This window comes from Quercus robur, chromosome 1 (assembly GCF_932294415.1).
Source record: "Quercus robur chromosome 1, dhQueRobu3.1, whole genome shotgun sequence".
NCBI lineage: Eukaryota > Viridiplantae > Streptophyta > Magnoliopsida > Fagales > Fagaceae > Quercus > Quercus robur.
In genome coordinates, this window is record NC_065534.1 from 17,860,522 (window position 1) to 17,883,857 (window position 23,336).

General features: G+C 32.8%; 1 protein-coding gene across 1 annotated transcript; it reads right to left on the reverse strand.

The window, feature by feature from the left end:
* Window positions 1-13,809: 13,809 nt before the first annotated feature.
* Window positions 13,810-16,448, reverse strand: LOC126723897 (protein LATERAL ROOT PRIMORDIUM 1). The gene is made up of 2 exons (XM_050427897.1): window positions 14,560-16,448; window positions 13,810-14,428 (listed from the first exon to the last, which is right to left on the reverse strand). The coding sequence occupies exons 1-2, from the start codon at window positions 15,383-15,385 to the stop codon at window positions 14,064-14,066; spliced, it is 1,191 nt and encodes a 396-aa protein (XP_050283854.1). The 5' UTR covers window positions 15,386-16,448; the 3' UTR covers window positions 13,810-14,063.
* Between the last annotated feature and the right edge of the window lie 6,888 nt (window positions 16,449-23,336).

Below are 23,336 nucleotides of genomic sequence, written 5' to 3' on the forward strand. Positions count from 1 at the left end.
GATCATATAATTAAGTATGAGTACACATGGATAATTATTTTGCAAACCATATAATTGATTTAGTTTAAAAACTTTATCATTATTTTAGGTGTATTATTGGAGAGCTTGTTTGTGAATCATTGTAATAAATCAGATGAGAGCAAATTATATCCATGCATTATGGCATCAGGGGCAATGAAAAAGATGGTAAGAAAAATGAAAAACCAAATTGAGAGATAACTTTTTTTTTTTTTGAGGGATAACTTCTATCATATATATATATATATAATGTAGAAATATGGGATAACTCTAAAAAGAATTTTTTTAAGAACTTGTACACTTAGCCACATGCAAGGTAAACTCTCTTCGTTTAGTTTCTATTGAATAAAATTGATTGAATGCATGTGACAGAAAGAAAAAAAGAAAAAAAGAAAAAAAAAAAAAATATATATATATATATATATAGGCAAAGTTGAGAGAAAATCCATTGGGTTCTAAATTGGATTCCAATTGTTGTCTAATTTTACGCCACGTGTCCTATTTTTGTTCTAGGTGAGTTAATAAGGTGCAAAAAACAAAGAGTTTAATATAAATAAATCATCAAAAACCAAAAAAGAAAAAAAGAAAAAAGGAAACTCATGCGTATATCCAAAAGAAATTAAAATAAAAAATAAGAGAGAGAGAGAGAGAGAGAGAGAGAAAGTATAATTTGAATTCATATACATGTGTAATTGTAATTTTTTTAATTGTACCGTACATATGTACAAATTATACATTAGTTCAAATAATAAACACTGGCAGTGAACAAACACATTATTCCAAAAAAAGAAAAAAAAAAAATTATTACCAAACCTAGCCCATGGCTTGCCTGCGCCTAACTAACCCGCCTCGAATCGATTTGGCTTGGAATGGCACACATATGTGTGTGAGAGGCCAAATTGGGTGTACTTCCCTATCCACAAAAATGTGGTATCCTTAGGGTTTAACTACAAATACAAGGAGATATGGTATACATACCCACTCAATCCTTATAAACTTTTCCAATGTGAGGTCATATGTCTCACTACCTTAAACTCATGTTCTAGTAGCCACTTTTGAAGTTTATTTCTCATTCATTTCTTAATAATTTTACTTTTAAGAAAGTAATTTCATGATGTTAGCCAAAATTTCATTCTCAAAACCCATTTACTCCCATAAATATATGAGATTGGAGCATGTCAAATGGCCATGATTCGAGATCCAAAATTGAGGATGGTGAGATCTTGGACATGAATATGGTGGCAAGGCTAGACCGAAAGTGATCTTGGATGTGAAGATGGTGGCGAGGCTAGACCTAAAAGTGATCTTGGAGGGTGAGAAGGATCTCAAACCAATGAGACCTTGAAGTTACAATGGGAGAATGTAATATATATATATATATATATATATATATATATTAATAGCCAAAGTTAAGAGAAAATTCAATTAAATTCTAAATTGGGGTCTAATTTTGCATTACGTGTCTCATCTAATTTTTAAAATTGTGTGTCAAGTGAATTATTAGGCGCAAAAATCAAAGTCTAAATTCAATTAGATTCTAAATTGAATTTTAATCGGAGTTCAATTATGCACCATGTATCCCATCTAATTTTTTTAATTTTGTAACAAGTGAATTATTAGGCACAAAAACCGAATAGTCTAGATTCAATTAAATTCTAACACCAAGTTTAACTTAAACTTATATATATATATATATATAAATTGTGATTGTTTTTAAGAGTAAGCTATAGTCACAAACTATTTTATAACATTTTTACAAACTGCTGATGTGAGCAACTTCTCATTAGTTTTCATCTAGGCCCACCATTAACATCACTTTTTTATTTACCAATAACCACTTATCACATTAGTAGTTTGTAAAAAAATTTGTATCTCTAACATTACTCTTGTTTTTAAATGTACCTGTACATATGTACGGGATTACATACTAGTATATATAAAAGATAAAGAAAGAAATATAGATTTTTGGTGCATGTGTATGTAAAAAGTAGATTAGCTAAAATAGAATAAGTGGACTTTTAATTTAGACTATATATGAACGGTTTAATTGAATTTTTTTTTTCTTTTTTATACAAGATAAAAATTTTACTCTAATCTAATCTAAGTGTATATGTGTGTGAAGCTCCCTCCTAGAGACTTGAATCTTGACTTTTGCCCCCCCACACCTCACAAACACTTATATTTGTAATGACTATCGCACCAAGGATGTAAATAAATCAAAATTCTTTTAATAATTACTAAGACCTTTGAAATTTCAATAGAATTTTATCTAAAGTAAATTAGTTATTGTAATAATGAATGAGGGATATGACAAAAACACATTGATTTTATAACGTGTAATGTGTACATACACATATTGAGCAATTTAATGCAAGCATAATGTGTAGTGTGTACATTTTTATATATTAAAACATCAAATTATGATATATAATTAAATAATAAAATATATATTTAATTTAATTTCAAATTATTTGATAATAGAATTTTAGTTGAACATAGTTATTAGATCACTTGATTTGATATGACCACATCTTTTAAAAAACTCAACTTTTATCATATAAATCATATAGCTAAAATTTTACTTATGTTGCCTAACGTGAGTGCTATTAATTAGCCTCCAATTTTTTACTTATAAATAGTAGCCTACATTTTAATTTATTCAATGGAAAACATTAATATATTTAGCTATTTGTTTTGTGCCCATATCATGACACCTTTCCTCTATGACTTCTTCCTAAAGCTATCGAAGAACATTGTATTACTCGTTTATAATTATTAATGGTTGTGAGGCTAATATTTCGTTTTTAAATCTGAGTGCTATGCATGCAATCATTAAGTTGACATCTTTCATGGTTTGTCGAGCACTTCTTTTCTTCTCCAGAATAAGGCATATAATATATACATATATTATATATAGTACAATGTGTGATTTTTTTTTATAAAGATAGTACAATGTGGGATATATATATTTTAAAAAATAGTACAATGTTCCACTTGTGACTATCATATAAAAACTCCTAAATGTTTCTTACAAAAATTGCAACTCATGCACTATGCATATATATGTACCATACAAGCTATCCATTGCGGGCACTCATAAGCATGTGATAACTTATAAGTCTTTTGGGAACTTATGAAAATGCCTAGTTGTCCAAAATATAACCTCATAATTAACTTAATTAAGCAAGGCATAAGCCCTAGCTTACAAGTTACATCCATCTTATAAGGTACAATAATAAGACAGAAAGTTAGTGACTCATTTTTCAACTTGGAGAAATTATGATTCAAGGAACTTAAGCTTTTTGATGCATTTCTTTAGGAGAAAGAAATCAAAGAATGATGGTCCACAATTAGAAATTAATAACTTAATGTGGGATTTCACAGTTTCGGAATAGCATGCTATGATGAAGTTAATTACTCAACTTTTGCATGTGAATTTTAAAACAGGGATTAAAAGGACTACAAACTCTAGTGTTATGATAAGAAGAAATGTAGAATCCACACAGACTTAATATTAAACATATTTTTATTTTTATTTTATGAGAAAAAAACCTAATTTCTATTTATTCTTTCCTCCCCTACTTCTTGTCGCATTCTCCTACAATTCCTTTTAAATAAATATAATATAAGTGAAATGGCATCAATGAGTTAGTACCCTTTTTCCTCTTTTTTTTTTTTTTTTTTTTTTTTTTGGGTACAAGGAATAAGTATTTTAAGTTGCTTTTATAGGTAGACTTACCCAAGGTCAACTTAAAATATATTTGCGAATCTTCTTTTTTTAATCCTAAGATAAGAATATGTATTTTTCTTAGTTTATTTCTTCAGAATTTTACTGCTCTTCTTTTATTGGGAAGTATAATTCCTTGGACTCATGGTCTTACAGTTACATACACAAACCTCTTTATTGTATCACACCAAAGCGTTGACAAACACTTGGAATCTTCCATTGGATGACCCAACCAACAAAATGAACCTACCCACCTCTCTCAAATTTTAGTCATTTTCACTGATAACAAGGACATCCAAATTTAAAAGAGGGAAGAGAAGACTGGAATCAGTAACCTTTGCTTTACTGCTTTTCAGGTTGAACAAGCCATGTATTTACCAAGGATGCAATTGCGTAATGAATAGTATAAGAAATTTGTGGTTTTCCTTGACCCCATTTATAAGTAATTTTATTTACATTTAATATGAGCAAAGACCACTTTGCTTTACCTTTTTCTTTTCTTTTTTTTGTTTCCTGAATCAAACTTTAGTATACTAAAACCATAGAAATAACGTCACTTGGATTATTTAGATGGTGTCCTGATTCGATTCTCAGGGCCTATTTGGTAGAGTATTTTAGCAATATGTTTTCAGTTTTTAAACAACATTATATGCATTTTCACACACTTTTACACCCACATGTATTTCAAAAAAATACAAATAACATTACTCAAACTCCTCTACCAAATGAACCCTCAATCTCTTAAGCTCCTCTGTTAGAGATATTCATGTCCAAGCCTATTAAATTATTCTACTTAAGGTTTATTGTATTATCATAGTTAGTATAAGTTCATTGTGCTTGGAATCCTAGTCCTATTTGTACACGTATACCTACCTATACTACTGTAGCACTAGGATTAGTTTAGGGTTTGCCTAGGGTCTATGATACATATCTTTTAACGAGTTCATTGTAGCATTAGGATTAGGTTAGGGTTTGCCTAGGGTCTATGATATATATATATATATATATATATATGTATATATATATATCTTTTAATGAGTTTATTGTAAATAAGTTGCAACTTATAGAGCTAAATAAGAAAGATGAAATTGTTTTGGGGCTTTTCACTTGGCAATCTCTTAAGCTCCTCTGTTAGAGATATTCATGTCCAAGCCTATTAAATTATACTACTTAAGGTTTATTGTATTATCATAGTTAGTATAAGTTTATTGTGCTTGGAATCCTGGTCCTATTTGTACACGTATACCTACCTACCTACCTATACTACTGTAGCACTAGGATTAGTTTAGGGTTTGCCTAGGGTCTATGATATCATATCTTTTAATGAGTTCATTGTAGCATTAGGATTAGGTTAGGGTTTGCCTAGGGTCTATGAGATATATATATATATATATATATATCTTTTAATGAGTTTATTGTAAATAAGTTGCAACTTATAGAGCTAAATAAGAAAGATGAAATTGTTTGGGGCTTTTCACTTGGATTAAGGCCTATGAACCTTAACCATGCATGTTATACCTTGCATTCTTTCTCTCTCTTATCTTTACTTTTTCCTAATATTTTCTTATATTAGATTTATGTTTAGGCTTTTCTAACATGGTATCATAACCATATATCACTTTTTCTAACATGATATCAGAATCTGGTTCCCTCTCTTACCATTGCTGCTAACCACTACCAGCCACTTTATATGGATAGTCATGATTTTTTCGATTAAGTGGATAACATTGAGGTTCTTTCTATCATCATTGTAACATATTGTAAAGATGTAATTATATAAGGTCTTCCACCATGAAAGTAGGCCTATATGATCGAACCACATTAATTCCTTATTTTCTTTCTCATTTTATTCTCGTCTTTAACATTTCTTTTTTAATATGGTATCAGAGTTGTCTTTCCTTTTTCTAAAATGATATTAGAGTTAAATCTCGACCTTTTCTAACATCCTCAATTTTCCACCACGTCAACTCATCTCTCTCTCTCTCTCTCTCTCTCTCTCTCTCTCTCTCTCTCTCTCTCTCTCTCTTCATATTTATAATCCAAAACATTGGATTTGGTTTTTTCTTTTTCTTTTTTTCAATTGTACAAATACCACTTCTTATTGGACTACATCTTCTTTAATTTGTGGCCATAAATTTTTTATTTTGTTAATTATGAAAAATAATCAATAATTACTTGATTAAATCATTTTGGTGATTACAATTTCAATCAATTAACTAGAACCAAAACATAAACCAAATCTAAAAAGAAAATTATCATTACAAAAACACCATATTTGGCAATGAAGATAACACTCCAAAGGAAAACCTCTATGAGCATACCCCAATCCCAATAAATAAATCTACTATAAAAAGAGAAGTTCTACTATCTTGCTTATACCCATGACCTTAGACTTTACTCAGTACCCCACACCAACTTCAAACCTTTTGACCATTGTTTTAAAAACCGGACTGGATTGGCCAGTCCGACCGGTTCAACCAAGAACCGGGAGCCAGTCCGATCCAATAAAAACCCCTAAAACGGGTCAAAAATCAGAAAAAACAAAAAAAACAAAAAAAACAAAAAAAAAACAAAAAAAACAAAAAAAAAAAAAAAAAAAAAAAAACAAAAAAAAAAAAAAAAAAAACAAAACAAAACAAAACAATAAAAAACTTGGTTAAACCGAGAATTTTGAAAAAAACAGTTCTGCTCTTAGTTCGGTTTTTAAAACCATGCTTTTGACCTCTTATATTCTCTCACAAACCTCATTTATGATCACAATCAGACCCTTTGACCAATTCCAAAGGCCGCCTTGAAGCTTTGATTTATGCAGTGGCAATACTTGGATTATAGACTTTGTGGCTTCAACTCTTGATCACTAAAACACCAACTTTGATGTGTATATGGACTTTTGAACTCATAAGTTGATCAAATTGAGATTTAGGTTTTCTCTCCATTTGATGCACGACAATAGTCTTTAAAACTCTTATTGTGGTACAAAAAATAAGGTGGTAGTCAACTTAATCAAAACACATCAAATTATGGTTTCACGATTTCTGATCGCTAGAGTCGCTATCAAACATATGTTAAAAATCATCTTTTGATCAATCGAGCCACAATTAAAATGCTATCGAAATACAATCTCCAGTGACCTAACATCTATTAAGGAATTCTTGAAAAAATGTATTCTTTGAGCTTCTTCATAGAATTTTACTCTTGAACTTTTTGACACACATTACAGACTCGATTCAAATCACAATATCATAGAATTTGCCCATCTAATTCCAAACAATCATTATCTTAATGATGTGTCACACTATTGATAGAGTCACAAAGGCGAAATGAACCATGGCAAACTTCATGTAAATATTTTCAAATTATTGTTATAGCATCCTCACACATTGCATGCTAATTTACCAAACCACAACCTAGTTACTATAATAAATGAGAGTAGGAATAACTTTTTTCATAACTCGTTGAAATAACATATTATGAGCGATGAAAAACAAAAATGCAATGACAAGTTCATGTGAAAGTATATCAGATCAGCACTCATAAATTACCACTTGAGAGGTAGTGGAAAAAGTTGAAATGCCAAACTTATAATAATTGAGGGATGTAGAAAGAGTTTTATTTTATTTTATTTGGCTGGAATAGCTGGTTGGGGGGTTTGGTTTTGGTTTGAAGTGAACTTTGAAGAGTTCAAAAGGCATATTTAGTACACTTACGTGGATGTTTCTCATCCAAGTAATGGGACGATGGTTAGGCATAAGGAATTTTTTCAATTTAGTTTTCCTTCTAGTCCTTTCTCAACCCTATAACCCTCTAAAATGCCAGGTAAAAAAGTAGGATTCGATCCTATGTTTTCTAATTTGACTTCATGTCTGATTCTTTTGACTCAAAAATGGAAAATATTTATAATTGTAAAGTTATAGTTTGAAAATCAATTTCAGGAAAATATTTTTTACTCAAAGTCTAGGGCCCGTTTGATACGTATGTTTAAACAAGAGTAATGCTACAGTCACAAACTATTTTACAACATTTTTACAAACTATTGATTTGACAAATTCTTATTAGTTCTAATATGGCTCCACTACTAACATCACATTTATGTTTAATAATAATTATTTAAAAATTGCTAAAGCCACATAAGCAGTTTGTAAAAATGTTGTAAAATAATTTGTATGTAGTATTATTCTTTAAACAATAGTTTTCAGTTTTTTGAAAATACGTGTGGGTAAAAAAGTATATAAATACGTGTAATGTTGTTTAAAAACTGAAAACATGTGTTTGAACTCGTGTACGAAACGAGCCCATAATTTTTTGTTATATTAGGATATATATAAATATATAAATATATATATATATATATATATATATATATATATATTCATAGATTTGTTTCAATACATAGTAAATTTGTAATGTAATGGTTGTTTATATATGTAATTTTTTTTTATAGAATATTTATGTAAAATGAATGAGATAAAACTTATGTATGTAATGAATGCTATAATAAAAATAGTGGGAATTTGATATTGTATTTACTTTGATTAATAAAGATAAATCTAAATTGTGTCAAATTTTAACCCAAAAAAAAATTGAGTTGATTAAGATTGTCCAAATAGATAGGTTTTTGGAGGTAAAGGGAGAGAGAGAGAGATCACAGTTCCAGAAAGTTTTCTGACTCCCATATATAGCAGTACCAAAAGCTGATTTTTAACCACATATAGAAATTTTCACATTGGAAATGTGAGATTTCTTCTTGATGTACAGTGGTCTGAAACCCATGTAGCTAGAGAGTTTAATTGTAAGTGTCGAAAAAATATATTTCAAACCATTTATAGAAACTGTCTACTTTGGAAATGTGAGAGAATCGTTAATCATCATTCATCAACATGACTGAAACCACAGTACTGTCACTAGCTCCAATGCCTGAAAGGCTGAATAGAAATCCAATCAAAGACACAAGCATCGCCTATGTGCTCATGTGGGGTGGCACTGCCAGTACGAAGGTGGCAGATTTAAGCTCGGCTCAGACTGAAGAAGACATGAATTGGCTTTTTGCTAAAAAAAGTTTATTTATTTTATTTAAATTAGAAAGTACAATTATACCAAATATATATATATATATATGTGTGTATTTTATAAATGTTTCCCATGAAAATAGTTTCATAAAATGATTTATTAATCCTAAAGGCAGCTATTAATGGTTCTAAAATAATTTATTAGCAATTGCTCACCTGTTAACAAGACCCTTTAAAGGATTACATATGATCAAATGAACTGATAAATTAGGGAAAAAAAGCTCAACCAAACGCACTAAAAAGAAATGATATTACAAATGATGACCATTATTATTTTTCATGTCTCATTTGCTAATGGAGTTTAAATAAAACTACCGACATATATAAATTATATATATGGGAAGAACACATAGAACTCCCTTGAGATTTTAAATGACCTAATCAAGATGATATTATTTTTTGTATAAACAGTTAATTGTATAACATTTAACCACAGAAGTAATATATAACACAAAACCCTAGTATAATATTATTTTGTATGAATGGCAACTATAATTATAAACTCGTCATCACAAGAATAACTCACGGATTATTTTTATTGATGCTTAATAGATTATTAAAGAAAAATCAATATCAAAAGGGATTAGTTTTAATATCAAATTTTAAAGGTTCATGTTTTACAAAGAATCCATATCGGCATAATTTGTACTTTTCTCATAACATATTTTATTAAGGACGAAAATTAGCTCCAACATCTTCTCTCTAAGACTATCCGTGTATATTTTTTAACAAGTTACATGACTTGTTTAAAAAGTCGACTAAAACTATACAAGTGGTCTCTACAATTGTCAGTTTGTCATACAATGGTTTGAAGGAAGATAGCTGCTAAATTTTTTCCTTTTGTTATCTATACGTCAAAGGATTTTAACCAAGATTAAACCCCATAGTATTATTGCTATTACTTATTAGCTAGCTATGCCCGGTATGCAGCCTAAAGAATTAAAGTTTTCCAGGAAGGAAAAATAAAAATGATCGTATCATTTTCAATACTATTATTGCTCATTACTACTTAACAGCATCATTCTTTCTTCACTGTTTTTAGCCTCTTTTATTTCTTTAGGGCTGAATGAAAACCGTCCAACTGCCACCAGGGAAATAAACTGTAAAGAAACAAAATGCTGCACTAACTTAGAATCCATGATTGCAGGTTTCAGTTCTTGAGTACTACAAAACCATGGAGACCAATAACTTTGTTTTCCAAAGGTTGCATTTGTACCTCCATTTCTCATAGCATTTCAAGGAATTCAAAAAGAAGGCATTACCAAAATTAATGGCTATGAACCAACACACACGCATAAACCTCAACAAAGTCAATGCACGAAGTGAAACAGAAATAAACTTAATAAGATGTCACATTCAACAAGAATCATATTCTAAGAAATACAAAATATAAAGATTTATGCTAATGGAACCATTGGAATGTCAAAATAGCAGTCAAACAAATTTGATGCAGTGGAGAAAGCATAGAGAGCTCCCCTTCATTCCTTGATCAGCCTAGGTCCCAGAATATATTCATTTTACATTTTATTTTTTTTTTCCAATTCCATGATACTAGGAAATTATGTAACGCATTGACCTCTAATATGATAAGTTTGCATAGTCTATGCACTGAATTTATAGCATGCTGAAAAAAACAAGTCTATTGCCTTTGCAAATTTGAGGTAAGTTTATTGCCAATATTGATCAATGACCCTAGGTAATCTTTCACCATTTTTTTTTTTTTTAATTTCATGAAGTATATTCTCTTTTAAATTCTGTACAGGGTATCATAAAAGAAAATGCATCAAGAATTTGGAGACAAGTATATATTAAAAGGGTAAAAAAACCTAGTATAACATGAAAATATTAAGTAACTCCTAATTTAAAACAATTAGTAAAGGTATTACCAAAGTTTCTAAGAGAACTTCATAAAAATATAAAAATCCAGAAATAGATAAATTAATTATTGTCTTGTAGCAATTTTTCTTCTAAACTCAAGTTCAAAAAATAAATAAAAAATGAAAAGCGCGATAAGCCAACCAAGGAGAGACTAAAATCTTGTCTCATTAAGTTATACTAAGGTGTATGCCAGATCTAAGTGGGATAATGATGTGACTTTAATAAACACTTCCATCAAAACTAATGGATTCTAGTAGATGAAATACAGATCCTCTTAGTGGAATGCAAGGAAGACTAGAAAATGAATCAATCCAATTAGGTCATCCATCTTTGACATTTCAAGACATGGCTGAAATTGGATTCCTAGTTCAATTAACATGTTCCTAACATTTTATAAATAAATAAAAAATATGTTCCCAACATCAAATGTGCTAGAATTAATGCGCAATGTCATAGATGCACACAGGAGTTACGGGACATATAAGCATTACAAATGCACACTCAAATGCTAAGTGCATGCAGCCATTAACTCAGTTTCTTCTGTCTTGGGTGAAACCTAACAACCAGCAAAGAAAAAGGAATGCTGTGAACCTTTGCATATAAGAACAATACAAAGAATGCTAGAAAAGTTGCCAAGTTTTGAATTCTTGGAATCTTCTTGCAAATTTATGCTCCAAACTTATATTTGAAAACCAATTTTTCTTGCTGTTCGTAGTGGCTCTTGAAAACAATTCAAAGATGAAATCATTGCATTATTTACCAAACCATGAACATGTGTCATTTACAAGTCCTCAATTCAACATGGAACTGATGGTCAAAACTACCATATTTTACGGAAGTTTATGTTTACTTGTATTTGTGAAACAAAATAAGCATGAGAACCCAGTAGAAAAGCTTAATGCAGAGAAATCATTCATGACAGAAAATGCTAACTCAAATATCAGAAAAATGAGGGGAAGAAGGAATGAAATTCTCCTAGCTATATGTTGATTAGCATACAATAAATTCTCACTGTTTATTAGGATTAACTATCATATGATCAAAATTCAGCAAAACACTTTAAACTTCCCTCTTTCTTACAGTCGTAAAAGTTAGATTAAATGCAACAAGTCACTCCTCAACAAAGTTCAGATTTAAAATTGACTATACAACAACCTAATGAGTTCATGAAGATGCATGAAATAAAAAAAGTTTTTTTTAGTTAAGATCTATGAATGGGTATCGTACCTGCACTACTTTGGGGAACTAGGGACACACCCAAAATTAAGAACCATTGACAGGCAATATTAGATAATTCCTCAATGCCCTTTATTTTCCTCATTCACAAGAGAGGAGGGGGGGGGGGGGGGGGGGGGGGGGTGGTGGTGTTGGAGATTGTTTTGTTACTCAAACCTACTGCCAGCATGAAATTTTACAAACAACAACAAGCCTTAGTAGCAAAATTTGGGATCGGCTATGGATCTGAACAGACTAGTCAAGGTAGGAATGTTAGACTAAGAAGAATAAAGCTTGCTAATGCATCTTTCTTGTAAAACTTTAAATTTTGTCAAATTGTGTGTATTTCTGTATTAGGAAGAGAATATATGTTTTTCGGAGTTATCCTACATGCAACTATCCAATAATCTTAAAATAAACATGCATGGACATAGGTGTGCACTGCGTCTAATAAAGCAAGAAAGGTAGGGCCTATTCTTAATTAAAACAGAAATTCCAAGCAAGCATTGAATGCCACAAATCTAGTCCAATAACATTATAAGCATTGCTGAGATATAATGCAATCCACATGACAAAATCCTTGTTATTATAATTCAATTTTCAGACATCAAAAGCGGACAGCATGTGAGGTGAAAAGAAATCCAAGCAAGCATTGAATATGGACACCTTTGTTTAATCCAGATTAGTCAACATTTGTATGCTGGATCACAGCCAAAAGGTTTCAGTCACATACACCCATAGAATCTCAAGCAACACACCATAGCATCTCAAGGAATAAAGTATCATCAGAAGCCAAATAAACATCCGACAACAACCATCCTGGTAAGCACAAAATGACATTATGGCTAAATTATATATGAAAAAGGTGTAAAATTAAAAAAACATCAAGATAAAAAAGAATTAATAAACAATTGTAAAGATACTCAATACAATGTATAGTTCATACGGTAAGGCATACACTGAGGGAGACAAAGATAAACAAATAGCAAATCGAGCATAAGGCAGAATGAATTTCACCGATTAGTTTAATAACAAAAAGTATTATGCAAGCACTAAAGTAGTGCATTATAAGTCATCATCGAATCTAAGCAGTGACTAAAGAATTCTGCATCTATTCCTGCAAAAAATCTAGACAAAACCTGTGACACTAAGTTGCAATATGATAAAAACAGATAACAAGGTTGGATAAGGGTCTATTGAAATTCAAAGCTGAAAACATATCCATACAAGGATAACAGCGGAAGCAGGTACATCATGCGCGTTCATGAATGCATGCAATTGCAAGTTTGTCCACACACTGCAGAAATGCCACAAGCAGTAATGTGGTTTGAAAAGGACGTGCATCTAATGCTCTTTCATTGGCAACAAACGATGGTGACATCACAACTACTTATCATGCTAAAGTCTAAAGCAGCATCGTCATTATGATATCCACATTTACTTCTAGTTCATAATGAACCAAACAAACCAAACAGGAAAGAGAACTGGTGCAATGTGTACTGTTCAGTCCTAAGCATGAAAATATATGATTGGAATAATATATAATAGGAAGGAAATACTTAATTAATGGGAAAAATTCTAGACCCAGGATAATTTTCTTATGTCTAACACATGAAATGCAAGGTATTCACGCAAAGACAAAAATGGAAAACATATAAAGGTAAGGTAAAAAAACCATTATGTCTCTGAATGAGTAATACTTTACACTGTAGAATTCACCTTTAAAATATACTTAAAATAAACTCCAAGATCAAAAAGAAAATTTGAAAAGGCAGCAACTACAGAAAAGCAAACAGATAATATTATATCACAAATTACTATGAACTAGTTAATATCCATTAAAACAAATTACTTAGTCTTTTATTTTCCATTTTTAGTAAATTAATACACAAATTACTCTTAAAGTTAGCAAATGTAGTGTCATTAGCATATAATCATCCTCTCACTATAATGACAAAGGTAAATAACTAAGGCCAGGAACAACAAAATCAAAACCCCAAGAAAGTTTGAGAGCATGACATATGTTAATAAGATACAAAGACTAGAGAACAATTTAACAAACTCCTATCAATAATATTAGTAAACAAAAGAAGAATTAGCCTACAATGCCATTCCTTCCGAGTCTATATTGATAAACTATCATATACCCGGAGTGTATTTCAATTTATTGGATTACCATAGCTTGATCCTCCAAGCAATCCTCCTCCGCCTGAGGCTGCATAAACATCGGTGGGATCGAGCATTGGGGATGATGAGGAAGCCCCGTTTCTACCTCCATTACCACCATTACTATTACCACCACCACCACCTAAATGCAATTCAGAAATATTAGGATACCCTTCTCTATTACTATTATTCTCAACCCCTTGATCATATAGAAACCCTTTGAAAACATGGCCACCAATGTTCACAGTTGCTTGATACGCAAACTCATCCTCCCCATCTTCCACTGCTGTCACTCGCACACACTTGAATGTCGCTGGTGCACGTACTTGTCCAGGCAATGCCTCCTTAAAACTCACATCTGTGCATAATTCAACACAAACCCTACTCAAAATTCACACACATCAACCCTAAACTATCAAAAACACCAAAAATATCAAGAGGGTATCTTTATTTATGATCGAAAGAGAGAGACAAGTAAAAAGTTCAAACCTTGGTGACTAGAACTGGTATCAAAGCTTCGTGGTGGAGTGGTATTAGAAGTTGAAGTATGAGAAGTTGTGGTTTGCGAGGCAATAAGTCTAGGTTTCTTAGCACCAGAGGTAGACCCAGATGAGCCAGCGGCTACACCAGTAGCCCCAGCCATGAGTTGGCGTTCCCTTCTCCGAGCCGCTGGTACCCACGTGCTTTTCACGTGTGTAGCACAATCAAAACCGCGACTTTTACAACAAGTCCTGCACCTTCTGTGAGTACAATCTTTCTTAGCCTGGTTCCCACAGTCTTGACACGTAGTTGTAGAAGAAGATGTTGTTGTATTCGACCCTCCAATCCCACCACCACTTTGTATTAAATTCCCACCTCCACCATGTTCAAGCATCCCTGTCTTCTTAAAATAATGCGCATGTTGTTGTTGTTGCTGCTGCTGCTGATTTTGCCAAAACTGAATTCCACCACCACCAATACCACCACCACTCCTATTCCTATTACTAAACATATTACTTGTATCATCATCAAGAGCTAGATTTTGAGAAGCACAAGGAGTGGCAGTGAGTAAAGGAATAACGCCAACGCCAACACCAACACCAAGTGCAGTAGCGGGGTTTGAAGAGTTGAATTGAGAGTGAGGATCAGAGAGCATGTTGCTTTGGTCATGGTGGTGGTGGTGATGATGGTGATGATTAAGATTGTGGTGAAAAGAAGAGGCTGGAGTGGCCACAACAAAGACATCACGCAGACCAACCATAGGCATATCAGTTTGGGTTGGAGTGGCAAGGCCATAGTTGAGAGGCCTAGTGGTGTTGGAGCCAGAAGACCACATGGGTCCGGTGGTGCTGGAGGGTCCAGGTGCGGTGGGACCAGCGTTGAAGCCAAGGGAGAGTTCATCCGGTGCGGCGGCGCGTGATGATGACGATGAAGCCACCCAGTCTGCAAAGGCTCCAGAATCTGAAGGTAACCTCCTTGTAGTAGCCACAACTGTTGATGCCGTTGTTACCAAATTTTTATAAAACTCTTATTATTATTAGATATATAGAGGAAGAGAGCAGCGTTGTGGTTTTGAGCTCAATCTAGAAGTGTATCTATGTAGGTGTTATGTATGTAAAAAAGTGGGGTCTATCTCTTTCTCTGCAATTCTCTCAGAGAGTTTAAAAGAGAGTGGAGGGGACAGAAAAACTAAATAAAAAGGGTAAATTTTTTGAGAGTGAGGGAGTTAGATCTTGTTTGTTTGTTGAGTGACTTTCTATTGTTAAATTTGTGAAGAAAGAAGAGACTTAAAAGAGAGAGAGAAAGAGAGAGAACACTGCTAAGTTCTGTTGTTGCTGTTTTTCTGTTTCTGCTGCTTCTGGCTACGGCTCTGAGACTAGCAAATACTGTAACTTTGGCTTTTGTGAGGGAAAAAAAAAGTTGGGGTTTTGAGAAGGAGATATGAGTAAAGAGTGAGTTTTGTGAGGAAGGGTGGGGAGGGTGGGGGACCAGAGATTAGCAGAAGAGAGCAGTGAATGAGTGAGTGAGTAAAGAGAGATCAGAGAGATATAATAAAAATGCAATAACGACCTTTCTGAGTGAGTTGAGTGAGTGAGTGTGTTTTTTGTATTTTTTTTTTCTCTCTGCTTGCTTCTGTTATTGTTGTTGCCGACCTTTCTCTCTCATCATCATCGTCATCATCTTCTCCTTCCCTTCTTCTCTGAGCTTTTTCTCTCTCAAACTCTATATGGTTTCCCTAGAAAGCGAAAACTGAGAGGTGGGTTCCTCTCTACCTCTCACTCTCACACTCTCTCTTCACTCTTTGTGTTTCTCTCTCACTATATGGTTTCCTGGAAAGCGAAAACTTGAGGTGGGTTCCTCTCTCTCTCTATCTCTCTCCAATAATCACACTAACTATAGTAGAGTTGAGACTTGAGAGAGTGTATAAAGACTTTTGTTCTTTAGTTTTTGTAAATTTATGGCCCCTCTCCAATGTGACATGACATATCTCATTCATTTAAGCAAAACCATCTTTTTACTGTGTGTGTTATTCCTTACCTTTTCGAAAGCGCGTGGAGGGGTGTGTTATATGTGTATTTGTGTGTGTGACTGTGACTCTCCGAGTCTTCCCAAATCACACATTCAAGGTCCCACCCCATGATTTGCTTCAGTCAGGCGCGTGTACAATACTTGCATTAATCACACAAATTTTATTTTTATTTTTTCATTGATTAAACGTGGAGTCCAAGTAGGCCTCCTTCTATAAGTCCCCATATCTATCTGTTTTGTCGATTAGATTGCATTTGTCATGTGAGGAAATGGGTGAACATTTGTCAGACAATCTTTATTTTTATGTTTATTTTTCCTCTGAATGAAGACAATCTTTCATTGAATAGAAGAACACAGATCATATAACCAACATTTTATTTGTTGCAGTATATAAAACTAGTAAAATATCTTGAAGTAGGTCAAATTAATTGCTATTTTGCGTGTATCAAAACATTAGTTAGTAGGTGCTGCCAGGTGGGTGGTCAAGTTTTTATTTGCAGAGTTTAAAGATCAAATTTTAATACCATCTAGTGCTCGACCATTTTAGCTGAATATAACATGAAAATGAAAGGGCACAGAAGTGATTCAAGTGAATTGGTAAATTGTGCTTTTGTGTTTGTCTTTCTCTATATTATTTATATATATACTTCTAATATAATTGGTAAATTGTGCTGATACTCCATTCTGCTTTTGGTGAATACATGGTAGTATGGTGTTTCTCAAAAAAAAAAAAAAGGTAGTATGGTACATTATGTGGTTCAAGTTGCTGATATTACATCTGTAATTCTCAAGCATTTGTTGGATAAAAGCAGTGATTGATAGGACTTTTTGCGACTCTTTTCCAATATAAAGATTTAGTCTTTAAACTGCTTCTCGAAACCATTGTAGTTTTTCTTGTTCTTTTTAGATGAAACCACCAGGGTCATTGAGACTGAAAGGACTGCTGCAGCTTTGACAGAATGCTCTTGAGGACTACAATGCATATGCCTGGACATGGTACCCTGAATTTGTGAAGTATTGATTGTTTCGTCTTAGTATAGATTCTTTTCTGTTGCCCTAGAAAGTGGTATCAAAGTTTATAGATCAACTTTGGGGGTTTTCTTTGTATATTTTAGATTAGGTTACAGAAGGATTTAAATTGCAAAACCAGTCAACTGGTCTTTATCAGCAATGGCATGTGGTACATGTCCTTAACTACTTGTAACATTTTTTTTTATGAACATGTGCTTGTACTTACAACATTTTCTCTCTCTTTTTTTTATGAACATGTGCATGTACTTATAACATGATGCACAAAGTGAAAGCAGACAGTATACGTACAGTAACCTTTTCATAGTCCGGATAGGGATAGTTTCTTTTGAGATAAACTACCGCCACATGTACTAAAAATTTAAACTCTTCCCCAATTTACACACTTTTAAATTCATACTATTAGAGGATTATTTAGAAGATTAGGGATATGATATAATATTAGAAGATTATTTACACAATTTTAAATTCATACTATATAAATAATTGATCCACCCCTTCACATGGTCTAATCAGTAGTTATTCATCTTCCAACATTCCTGGTCTTAACAAATATTGCACCAATGCTCGGATTCTGATTGTTGCCCTGTGATTTCTTTTTGAGAACTAATATATGTGCACCACAAAGTCATGACACTGTCTAAGTAAGTTTTGCACAAGAGCAAGGCTTGGGGAAAAGAAAGACAAACAGCAGTTATGGTTTATGTTACCATATTTGATTAAATGTGAGAACCACCAAATTTAACAATAGTAATGATTGGACCCCAAATTAATTCTAGCTTGGTCGATTTTAGGATAATTCAACAATTTAGTCCAAATAAAAGTAATTAACAAATTAGACTAAGCATGATGATAATATAAGTGTGTAAAAACATATAAATAAACAATCCACAAAAAATCAAACCACAAGATAACACGTGTTATAGAAGAGGAAAAGCTAAGAAGCGGGCAGAAAAACCTCTTTGTGACCTCAAAGCCAAAACAGTTCACTCACGAAAATGTACTTAAGTCTTCTGAGCTCCTGCTAGCATCCAACTCAGCGAGTCCTTTCTCTATTCTAGCATCTGAATCCACAATTAAGCTTCAATTGCAACTTCAGACCACCATGGGTCCATGGCTGATTTGGGTTGATCCAATAATTTCCAAGTACCAATCAACACCAACGACTATGAGGTCTAAATTGGATGTGATGGTTCTAACCACTTCTCATTGAATTTGGCAGTGGAGAGAGGAAGAAGGTAGATATATTGACAAGGATGTTTCTCTAGAGTTTAGGGACTCTCTCTTACTCTTCATATAGGAATTGGATGTATAAAATTTGTGGGAAATGAGAGTATAAATAGTGAAGGTATGGGCTAGAACATGAGAAAGAAAATAAAAGAATTCTCTCAAATTCATACATTTTGTATGTGTGAAATGGGAGGCAAGGAGAGAGAGGTGAAACTACAAATCAATTGTTTTTCAAATTTGAATCTCATATCTCAAATTCGCCTCATAGGCTAGTTTTGTACGTGCGAAATTATGCATTCTTCAGCTCCACTTTAACACATGCACACTCCAACTTACTAACTCAATTACAACTTAAATACCCACAAAAACGAAATTCACTCAACTAGAATGAATTGAATGTAAGAAAATTTGACATGAAATTAGTCAGCAATCTAAGATTCGAGCAAAATAGTTACATTTTTTATTTTTTTGAAAAACAAAATTCACTCAACTAGAATGAATTGAATGTAAGAAAATTTGACACGAAATTAGCCAACAATCTAAGATTTGAACAAAATAGTTACATTTTTTATTTTTTTGAAATTTTGAAATTAGCGGATGTGTACTAAGGTGTTGAAGTTAAACTATGTCCCTATCCTATACATCTTATTTACATTAAATATTTTACACATTGAACCTCAAAGGTTGAGGAGAGGGGGGGGGGGGGGGGGGTTGAATAGAAAATTGTTAAAATGTACCATTAAATGATTAAATTCCTTGTGATATTTTAGAAAAATGAGTATCAAGCTAGTGCCAAAGTTTTAGGTGCATTGAGCTCGTTGAAGGCAAAGCTAAGAAGAGGGCAGAAAAACCTCTTTGTGACCTCAAAGCCAAAACAGTTCACTCACGAAAATGTACTTAAGTCTTCTGAGCTCCTGCTAGCATCCAACTCAGCGAGTCCTTTCTCTATTCTAGCATCTGAATCCACAATTAAGCTTCAATTGCAACTTCAGACCACCATGGGTCCATGGCTGATTTGGGTTGATCCAATAATTTCCAAGTACCAATCAACACCAACGACTATGAGGTCTAAATTGGATGTGATGGTTCTAACCACTTCTCATTGAATTTGGCAGTGGAGAGAGGAAGAAGGTAGATATATTGACAAGGATGTTTCTCTAGAGTTTAGGGACTCTCTCTTACTCTTCATATAGGAATTGGATGTATAAAATTTGTGGGAAATGAGAGTATAAATAGTGAAGGTATGGGCTAGAACATGAGAAAGAAAATAAAAGAATTCTCTCAAATTCATACATTTTGTATGTGTGAAATGGGAGGCAAGGAGAGAGAGGTGAAACTACAAATCAATTGTTTTTCAAATTTGAATCTCATATCTCAAATTCGCCTCATAGGCTAGTTTTGTACGTGCGAAATTATGCATTCTTCAGCTCCACTTTAACACATGCACACTCCAACTTACTAACTCAATTACAACTTAAATACCCACAAAAACGAAATTCACTCAACTAGAATGAATTGAATGTAAGAAAATTTGACATGAAATTAGTCAGCAATCTAAGATTCGAGCAAAATAGTTACATTTTTTATTTTTTTGAAAAACAAAATTCACTCAACTAGAATGAATTGAATGTAAGAAAATTTGACACGAAATTAGCCAACAATCTAAGATTTGAACAAAATAGTTACATTTTTTATTTTTTTGAAATTTTGAATTTAGCGGATGTGTACTAAGGTGTTGAAGTTAAACTATGTCCCTATCCTATACATCTTATTTACATTAAATATTTTACACATTGAACCTCAAAGGTTGAGGAGAGGGGGGGGGGGGGGGGGGTTGAATAGAAAATTGTTAAAATGTACCATTAAATGATTAAATTCCTTGTGATATTTTAGAAAAATGAGTATCAAGCTAGTGCCAAAGTTTTAGGTGCATTGAGCTCGTTGAAGGCAATGAAAACACAAAGTTTTTTTTTTTTTTTTGGCCCCTTCTAACTTTTAAGTGTAAAATGGGTGGGGAGGGAGATTTGACCATCCAAGTAACTCCACAAAAGGTGATCAAATGTTATTAGATCAAAAGTTCATTGGCAAGATCACCATGTTAAAGTGGTATTTGGGTACCAAATTGACAATCTAGAATGTGTAATCATGTGTGTCATTCTTTACAAACACTAGGAAAATATAAATAAGAAAGAACTCAAAATCTAGGATCTTAGGTACATCATAAGCCAACTTGGTGTCATACCTAAACACAACCTACACAAATGTTAATTTTGGATCTCTCCCTGCTGTCCCATCTCCCATGGTTATACTTTCGTCACCAGCCTCCCTAAAAAGACACCACAATCATATTAAGATATCTCCTCTTTTTGTATTTGTTGCAATACCCACATTTCTAAAAAAATTTACATTACATACAACACAATGCACCATCGAAGCATAAAGTAAAGATTGAATGCAAAAGAGAAGCTAAAATATTAATGAAAAAAAAAATAGACAAAAGTATGATGTATGTCATAGTGATGGCAGCATAGTACAAGACCATCACAATTACATGTTCTACAAAGCTACTAGCAATGATAGCAAACAAAATAAAAATAATAAAAAAGAAAAGTAAACAAAAGGCATAGGATATAAAAATGATAGCTTCAGCCCGTTTGGTATATGTGTTTAAAAACTGAAAATTGTTATTTAAAAACTTTTATGAAAATACGTGTGGGTGAAAAAGTGTGTGAAAATATATGAAATGTTGTTTAAAAACTGAAAATTATTGTTTGGAAACACTCACCAAACACCCCCTCTAGTGATCAACTAAATATAGGAATGCTAGAAATTGGACAAGATAGCGATATTTTAAAATGAATACAGGAAAATAATCAAGAGAAATGGTAAAGATATGGAGGATATCAAAACCTTCACACTAAGGGAACTTCTTGGTGGTGAGTGGTGACATGAAAACACTAGGTGGGCATCCTAATTAGTACCTGGCTTTAACCCTTACCACCTGTCCTTAGCCCTCACTCCAAATCCACACAAAACTTTCTCTAGGTTATTAATAAACCTTTGTCTACATGTCTTCTTATTTATTTATTTTTTGAAACCTAGAACCAACATGAAGACCAATCATTGAGGATTTGAGCAACTCTTGTAGGTTACTTACCAGCCAAAAAAAGTGTAGGACCCAATAGATGGGCTTTTGCAAAATGAACTGATGTGAATTGAAATAAGATTCGAAAACACGATCTCTTGTTCTGAATCTTTTGACAATAACACTGTATATCACCACTCCTTTGAGTTGATAGCAAGGTGATAAATTAATCATTTAATTTTTATTATTACATTTTGAAAACATTTCCTACTCAGGTGCATTGGATATTAAAGCAGATGGAGTGGCGTGTTAGAATGAAGATGATTGACTTTTTTGAACATGTTTAAGTAAAATTATTTGTATATGTTTGAATAATGTGCAAAAATTTTAGGTTACTCTTGGTCAAGAGGAAATATTCTTGGAATTATTCTTTGAACCACACAAAATCTGTGGGTAGACAGGGTTATATATGCAAGAGATGAATTTGTGAGACATTTATACTTACTGCATTTTATATAAGTACTTAATCTTTAAACACATGTTTTCAGTTTTTAAACAACATTAAACGTATTTTCATACATTATTTCACCCACACGTATTTTCAAAAAAATTGAAAATTGTTGTTTAAATACACGTACTAAACAGACTCTAAAAAATAAGTTATAGCTAACTAATACTTATGTCTATAAGCAGCATTAGAGGGAGGGTAACCTTCCAATAGACTATTTGAGGAAAAGAAAATTCCCAATTGTCCTTATGCCCCTCAAGCAACAAAGATCATTAATTCACGGGTTATATATGTATATATGTTTGTTCATTTATTTTTGCCACTCAAGCCTAAGTGACAAAATTTGATGGGAAACTTTGGCAAAGTATTTGATGTTCATAGCACATGAAAGAGCAAAAGAAAAGCAATTCGCATTGTTTTACCCCTTACCCCAAGCCTTTTGCTTGTCCTTTGGGGCCACACAAGTCTCATCCTTGGTCCCATATATATACTAGGATTCATTCAATGAATTTCTTCAATTCTTTCTTCCAAAAGAGAGAGAGACATCTTGTAAGCTTGTGTGGAAGTTCCTCTTTTTCAAAGCACGCCCACATAACCCTCTCTCTCACTCTCTCTCTCTCTCTCACACAAACGTGTTGGCAGATATGGAAAGCACTTCTTTAGTCCCACATTTAGGTGTATTTTAGATATGAAAAGCACTCACTCACCTCACTCTCTAACAGGCTTAAAGTGCTCTTTAGTTAATGTCAAGCCCTTGTTCTTACAAGTATTATTGCACTCATGAGGAATCATTTTTCTTAACTGGCTTTTGAGGAAGAAAAAGAAAAGGATCACTTAGTGCTGTTGATTTTTGGGGGTTTTGGTTCTCAGATCATAGTATTAGAAAGCCAAAACTCTTTTCTATAT

Excerpts from the sequence above, each read along its gene's own strand:
- LOC126723897 (XM_050427897.1), bottom strand. The coding sequence starts at position 15,385 with ATGTGGTCTTCTGGCTCCAACACCACTAGGCCTCTCAACTATGGCCTT. Across the intron at positions 14,429-14,559 it reads TACCAGTTCTAGTCACCAAG|ATGTGAGTTTTAAGGAGGCA; the intron begins GTTTGAACTTTT and ends AATTATGCACAG.